General features: G+C 35.7%; 1 protein-coding gene across 1 annotated transcript in view; it reads right to left on the bottom strand.

The window, feature by feature from the left end:
• LOC112514714 (rho GTPase-activating protein REN1-like) overlaps positions 1 to 7,629 on the bottom strand; it is a 30,772-nt gene extending 23,143 nt beyond the window's left edge. The window contains exons 1-6 of the mRNA XM_025121313.1: positions 7,408 to 7,629; positions 7,206 to 7,289; positions 5,912 to 5,948; positions 4,866 to 4,942; positions 3,194 to 3,264; positions 3,000 to 3,078 (exon numbers count right to left, since the gene is read on the bottom strand). Of these exons, the coding sequence (XP_024977081.1) occupies positions 3,000 to 3,078; positions 3,194 to 3,264; positions 4,866 to 4,942; positions 5,912 to 5,948; positions 7,206 to 7,289; positions 7,408 to 7,629 (570 nt within the window). The remainder of the gene's footprint in view (positions 1 to 2,999; positions 3,079 to 3,193; positions 3,265 to 4,865; positions 4,943 to 5,911; positions 5,949 to 7,205; positions 7,290 to 7,407) is intronic.
• Positions 7,630 to 8,135: the final 506 nt, after the last annotated feature.

Raw genomic sequence — 8,135 nt, 5'->3', positions numbered from 1 at the left:
TGCTGGCAAAAGAGCAATTGGCTGTAAGTGGGTGTTTACTGTGAAAGTTAATCCTAATGGCTCGATAGCACGGTTAAAAGCTCGTTTGGTTGCAAAGGGGTATGCCCAAACTTATGGAGTGGATTATTCTGAGACTTTTTCTTCTGTTGCAAAGATGGCGTCTATTCGGCTTTTCATCTCTCTAGCTGCTATCTATAATTGGCCTATTCACCAATTAGATGTGAAAAACGCCTTCTTACATGGCGATCTGCTARAGKWAGTCTACATGGAGCAACCCCCCGGGTTTGTTGCTCAGGGGGAGTCTGGGAAGGTCTGTAAATTACGGAAGTCGTTATACGGCCTAAAGCAATCACCTCGTGCACGGTTCGGTCGGTTCAGTTCTGTGGTAACTACATTTGGGTTACGAAGAAGCTCATATGACTACTCAGTGTTCTTTACTTCATCTGATTCTGGATGTATCCTGCTAGTGGTTTATGTCGATGATATTGTGATTACGGGCAGTGATGAGAATGGAATTAAGAAGTTGAAAGATTCCTCGCATCTCAAGTAAGGACCTTGGTCCACTGAAATATTTCTTGGGTATTAAGGTATCTCGGAATCACAAAGGAATTTGCCTATCTCAACGAATATACTGCCTTGACATACTACATGATTCTGGCATGATCGACACGAAACCATGTGAAGCTCCTATGGTTTCGAATGTAAAGCTGAAGTCTGATGATGGGGATCCTCTTGAGAACCCAGAGAAGTACAGGAGAATTGTGGGACGGCTGAATTATCTGACAATCACACGTCTCGATATTGCCTTTCCGGTAAGTGTATTGAGTCAATCTACACATTGGGATGCAGTCTGCCATCTTTTGAAATATATGAAGGGAGCTCCTGGTTATGGCATCAAGTACCAAAACCATGGTCATTATGTCATAGAAGGGTTTACTGATGCAGACTATGATGGAGACCCTACAACCAGACGATCAACAACAGGCGACTGTGTCTTTGTAGGAGGGAATCTGGTATCTTGGAAAAGCAAGAAGCAGAATGTTGTATCAAGATCAAGCGCTGAATCTGAATACCGTGYAATGGCTCAAACTACTTGTGAGTTGATATGGCTGTGTAATCTATTGGGAGAGATTGGATTTAATCAATCTAAACCAATGAATTTATGGTGTGACAATGAGGCAGCTATCCATATTGCAAGCAATCTTGTATTTCACGATAGAACTAAGCATATTAAAATAGATTGTCATTTCACTCGGGAAAAGCTTGAAGATGGATCTATTTCAACCTCTCATGTCAGAACTAGCAATCAATTAGCCGACGTCTTCACCAAAGCATTACCARGGAACCGAATCACATCTTTTTGTAACAAGCTGGGCATGATCAATATATATGCTCCAGCTTGATTGAGGGGGAGTGTTAATTAAGTAACCTGTTTATGGTAATGTGTCCAAGCCCGATGGGCTTTAGTGTTAGGGTTTCCCGTGTAATTATGTCTATATATAGTGTCTCTCTCTTGTAAATTTGAATTTTACTGATTAATCATATAATAGAGAGTTCTCTCTGATTACATAAATCTTAGATGACATAATGTGACCTAAGTTGTTAATTGATGCGCAATAGCGGTGCAATAGGGTTATCGGTCATAAGCAAAATAACGGTGGTAAAATTGCGGGGGAAATTGCGGTTTCGATAATAGCGGCGCAATTTACTGTTTTTTTACCGATATTTGAGGTAAATAGCGGTCCCTCAATACCGATATTCTCAGTTGGGCCTCTTTTGGATAATGCTTACATTTTTATCTTTTGTTGGCCTTTTATTATGACTTGGGCTTTTATTTTGATTTGGGCCCTTATTTTATTTTAGTCCATCAACAATCAACGAATATCATCCAACATCCAGTTTAGAAATTCTTAGAATCTTAGGTTTTCAATTTCTTTCTATCATCGTCAACAGTCAACCTTCTTCGACATTGTTCGAGTTTTCTATCATCGTTTATGAACACTTTTCCTATTTTGTTTTGTGAAACTTGTTTTAGTTGATGTTTTGATGTTGAAACTATATTTTTAATTAATGTATATAATATGGTTATGTATGTTTACATATATATATATTATATAATTCTAAGAAATATTATATGAACCACTACTTTTGGACCGCTATACCACCGCGATAACCGCTATTTCAAATATCAGTGTTGACGGCTATTTTGTACTCTGACCGCTTTAACAGAATAAAATGTGACACAATATGGTGAGTTCCATATTCATCTCATAATCACCTGCAGACTATATCTTGACTCTTGAGTAATTTCTGCTTCTATATTTTCAGATTCTAATAAAGAGGCATTCGAGAGGTAAAGGCTTCTGGTGATCTACATTGTTAATTTGGTGATGTGTGTATTAGAAAAAAAAATAGAAGTACCAAACAATTCTTTCAAAGTGAGCATCTTTGCTTACCTCTTCACGAGGAAAGTATCCAAACTGTACCAGAAAAGAAGACCTACTAATATTACTTATTCTAACAGATTTATGCATCGGATTTGCTAATTTCTTAAGTTAAGAATAGAAAAAACACAATCAAAAGTTAAAATCTAAAACCAAGATAACATGGCAACCATCACAAGTAAAGTGATGGACCACCACAGAGAATCATGTTGTGGAACTTCTGCAGCTACACACATCTAAAATAATTAACTTGTCCATGTGAGAGAGCTGATATCAATAGTATGTTGTGGAACTTCTGCAGCTACACACATCTAAAATAATTAACTTGTCCATGTGAGAGAGCTGATATCAATAGTATGTTGTGGAACTTCTGCAGCTACACACATCTAAAATAATTAACTTGTCCATGTGAGAGAGCTGATATCAATAGTATGGCTCTGTATTAAATCTGACTAACTTCAGAACTATCAGTTCTATGATAACAGAATCCTACTTTATTTGTAGGGCCAAGAGATTGAAATATTGGGTAGTGTGGTAAATATAGAGGAAAAGCACCTTAAGAGTAAATGATCGCCCATCGCGACCATCAGGGAAAAGCACCGTCAAGAGTTTCTTATCTGCTTTCACAACCACACTGAAATTCATAGAAAGAGATCACTACTAGGCAGAGAAAAAACAAATATCAGGATAGAAACTATGCAAAGACAACTAATGTAATGGAGGATGGGACTTTTAGAAAGCAGGCTAACCTGCCTGAACTGTTGAGGTCTATGCCACCAAGGGTCAGATTTGCCTCACCCCCCTTTTCAGAACTAGCATTCTGTATCAATAAGAAAAACTATGAACAAACCATCTACATTTTAGTAATGGGACAAATAAATACATGAAAATGAGAGCTATTTCCTTGGAGGGCTACTGCTAGGTATTTTCCATACATTCTCCTTCTTTTAGTAACAGTTCAACCAGCTGAGATCTATAAACAAATAGCTTAAATCAACACAGCTTCTAAAACTATGACAAAGAAATTACTACGTTATCAATTGGCCAAAATGCATCCAAATGTAACGAAGTTTGCTTTAGTTCCTATTTAGTGTACAATGTTTTTTTTCTGCAAGTAGTGTAACATACATTCTATTGTTCCTACTTCCTACCCATTTTGACCTATAACCAGTAGATCTTATAACTATTGATGGCGTGGATGTCAAGTTGTCAAGTTATATTGTAATTTTCTTGATTACGTGGCAAAATCAGAAACCAGCAACAAGAAGCAAAGGTTGTATGTCTCACCAGTCACAACATCAATACAAAAAAGTCATTAAGAAACATGAAGTCCTTTATTGCCCCTTTCTTTCTCTCTTTCTTCATCTTTAAGTTCATTTACTTTGTCGTTGATGATTTTAAAGCTGTGAAATTAGCAGCAGAAACTCCAGCTAACATAAGCACATAAAAGAAACCAAATCAATGATACAAAGCGACTTGACGGTGTATCAAACAGATAACACAAAGCCACTTGACAGTGTATTGAATTAAGAAAACTCAACTAGAATTGATATGAAGTTGTAAAGCCAACTCCAGGACAAACTTAATAGGCATAACATGTGTGGTGAAGTCTTAATATGTCCATAAACGCTTCAATATATGGCTAGTAATGAGGCCAGTCTTTCCTGGCATTAAAAAAAATTCTCCCAGGAAAATGTAGCATTAAATAAATGTGTTCTCGGTGCGAGATCTCCTTACCGTCTATATAAGACTATTACTGTGTTGTACAATTTAATTGTTAGCAAAGACGTAGGTATTCCATCAACCACTATACAAACTAAGAACTGAGCATCAATTCTATGAGGAAGATGTAAAACATAAGGGTGGGAAAAAAAAATTAGGTGGTATGAACGAAAAGCAATTTCAGGTCCTTGGAACTACTATTGTACTACACATTGTAAAGGTTCATTGCTGGTCTTTGGTCTCAGCATACTCTAATTGAAGGCCAGGATTTCAATTATGTTCCATTTGCTTATGTCCTCTGGTACTCTACCTCTACAAATAGGTGGTTAATACAAAATTATGAACTACATATTTAGTGATGAACTTAATTTTAGAAAGATTCAATTTTTATGCATCAAATGTGATACAAATGAATTGTGAAAGGACTTCACGTAGATGCATGACGGATACAAGTATAAACATCACAAGAAACTAAAGTTACATATGGTGATACAACACATCTACTTGCCTAGTTGTCTTCATAATCAATGTGATTTTTGTAATCCTAAGATTTTAGAACCTGTACAGAAATTATTGCAGTGATTTATCACATGGAAAAATAACTTACTAACATAAGCTTGTGAACTTCCATATTCATAAGCTAGAGATCTAATGAAAATTGAAAATGAGAGCAAGATATTCCCATAATACGCAACTTACTGGATCACTTCGGAAGAAGACCAATGAGGTATCTGTAAGAATGAACCATCTTTTCTTCCATGAGGTCCAGCCAATCCCTACATAAGTGTAAATTACACAAATTTATTGAGAGAGCAGAAAAATGCCCTGACATTGAGTAATCGGTAATACAGAACTATGCTTGTCATGGCAATATACATGTGCTCCTTTTAGAATATGCATACCTCAAAACATAGATGCTTAATGTTCTGAGTAAAGAATATAGTGTCTTTAAATTTATAATTTACAAAAAGTTTCTCTGGCCAACAATGATTATTTGGCATCAACTGTTGGTTAACATTAACCCATGTAATGTCATCTAGAATATCAGAACAAAATGACTTCACTAAGCAACCCGAATTTATAAGTTGCAAACGTACTTGAATATGATAAGACTCAAACAAGTCAACATTAACTTAACAACTTTAAGATGCAATCATAGAGCTAGGTGAGCTAGGTGGGGTAGGTAGGGGGAGGGACATTCAGTGGGTAAAAAAAGAGGTGTCCCAAGTCAAATAGGACGATCAAGAGTCCAGAACAGAAGCAAAAGATTACCAAAACAGATAGCGTAAGCGAAGTTAAAGCATTCATCTCCCCAGAGGAGCAAACCAACTGTATAGAAAGTCCTTTGGACTTGTTAATAAGAATTCATTTATTTTAATTCCTTTTATTATTTTTTGTAGGATGACATATCTTAGCATAAATGTTTCAGACCAGTTAGAACACAAGAATGGCAGATACATCTAATTACGAAATATTACTAATTTTGGAATTACCTAACAATACCAGCACACAAAGAAATACAGAATTACAGCCTTACATGGTTTATTTAGAGGTTGGGAGGCCACAGGTCTATCAAAGACATGGCCATAATGAAAGGCAAAAATAATCACTCTAATTAGCATAATAGGAGAAAGAAAATCTGTATCGCTTCCCAAGTTTAGAAAGCATGCACTGGTTAAGATAACTCATAAGAAGAAAAACACCAGAGAAACACTTTTAAACATTGAACAATAGGGAGCATTCACCTTTTGATGACAGAAACAGTGGTCCACTCTTGTAAACCTGTAAATCATCAATTGTAGATGCATGAAGTTTTGCTTGTGCTATAACCTGATGGCTTAAAAAATGATTCTGGCTGAAGAAAACCACAAACGGACAAGAGAGAGAACAATTTCATCATGCACATTTCTTAGATAAGGTCCTAAATAGCAACCAATGTGGCAGTGTCAGCAAGAATTGTTATTTGTAGTCAGATTTTTCCTTTCTCCAATGTTAAGCACCATGTGAGTCATATTCCCTCCATCTGAAGAAATGCTACATTTGGGTTGGCCGATAGTTTGATAAAAATGTTCGATTGTTTAATCAAATGTCTAAAATGCCCATTAATTGGGACAAATAAAGAAAACTTGTGGCCAAAATCAAACTTACTATTTTCAAATAATGATTACTAATGAGCAAAAAATGTAAATATTGAACTAAAAAACTTAACAGAAAAGGAAGTGTTACATTTTTAGGACAACCAAAATGAAAGATATTGGATATTTTGGGATAAGTAAAAACTCCGCATCCCAATTTTAAAAGAAAATGGCATTGTGCATTCACAATGCTAGGATGATCGAGGGTTGGAAGGCAACAGTAATGTATTCTATAGATCTCAAGACAGAGGATAAAAGAAAGGAAAAATATATACACTTGCATGATGATATAATCATACCATTTGCTTATAATTTTCTGCTCAAAATCTAGGTTGAAAACAATAGCCCCAACTCAAACCAAAATCATATACCCAGGTTTTGTAACAGAAGAGTCAAGCAACTACAGAAATGTTGAAACAACAATCCCTTCATCCCAAAATAGTTGGGATGGGCAGAATTGTCTTCTTCTCTACAAAATGAATCTCAACAAGTTCATTTTTAGTTTGAAATATCCCATGTTATACATTGTACATCATGTACCATCTCCCATGTTCAGAAGAGAAATGGGAAGAATAAAACCAAAATAAAATTGAAACAAACAAAATTTAACCTGTGACCAACAACATTACGAGCACTGTATATAACGGAGTATACAACATTTCCCAAGTTCTAGAAGAAGAAAAAATGTTGCTTGCCTGCTTAATTTTTAAGATCAACCAGTCTAATATTCAACTTCAAAGTTACTAAAATTTCTTGCAAAACATTTAATAAGTAAACATGCACTTACAGATAGAACAAAAATCAGCTAAATGTGTTTAAAGAATGGAGTGAAGTTTGAATATGAAAAAAGAACGATGCAAGTAATAATCAATTTGGAAGTTGGTTGGGAGAACAAAGGAAAAACCTTGTTGCCATTACGAGAACTCTGTCTCTCGAAATATTGATTTGCCCCTGAAGAAGGTGGCAAGTTACCACCACCGGCATCTCCCTACAACATAAAAATAACAACTTATCAACGAACAAACTTCCTACGAATCGCACAGACAACAATGTAAAACACAAATCCCCCCTGCCACTTCCAATAACGCCGATACTGGAATTCAAACCTGAGGAGGATGAGCATCGGCGTTGGTTTTGGCATCAAGGTTGCCTTTCCATTCACAATTGTCTTTTTTGGAAGTAGAATTGCTTTTCGTCAAATCAGCATTGTTCTTTGTAGCAGCATTGTTGTTTTTCTGATCAGCATTGTTGTTCTTGGAAGCAGAATTGTTGTTCTTCGAATCAGCACTGTTTTTGGGATCAGAACTGTTGCTTTTGGCATTAGGCATCATTCAATCGGAAATTGCATACGATAAAATCAGCCTTGCGTCATTCAAACAAAATCAACAACCTGCAATCACAACAATACTTCAAATCCACATCCATCCTACAAATTCAAAAAGGAAATGCTATAAGAATACCTTCAATCATTCAAAAAAAATCAATAACCTGCATTACGTCAATTACAACAATACCTAAATCAAAATCGATCGTAAAACTGTACAAATTCAGAACCACATTTATTCCAACAAAATCATAAATGAATCAAGAACACTTGCATTTCTTACGGAAATCAAAAAGTCGACGACAAACATTACGAAGAAATCTGAGAGGGAAAAAATGCGGAATTTTTTTTGGTATTTTATTTTTTTGATTTATGTTTTTCTTTTTAACGGAACCCCGAAGATGAAGCTAAAAACACACGTTCTGTTCGTTCATCGCCATTTTTCTTGGGTTCATTGCTCTTTTACCAAAATAATCGCAAATATATGTCTTTTCGCTTTTGTAATTATGT

This window comes from Cynara cardunculus (assembly GCF_001531365.2).
Source record: "Cynara cardunculus var. scolymus isolate 2C chromosome LG 6, CcrdV1, whole genome shotgun sequence".
In the NCBI taxonomy this organism is placed as follows: domain Eukaryota; kingdom Viridiplantae; phylum Streptophyta; class Magnoliopsida; order Asterales; family Asteraceae; genus Cynara; species Cynara cardunculus.
The sequence above is the reverse complement of the archived record's forward strand: the minus strand, read 5'-3'. Positions and strand labels throughout refer to the sequence as shown.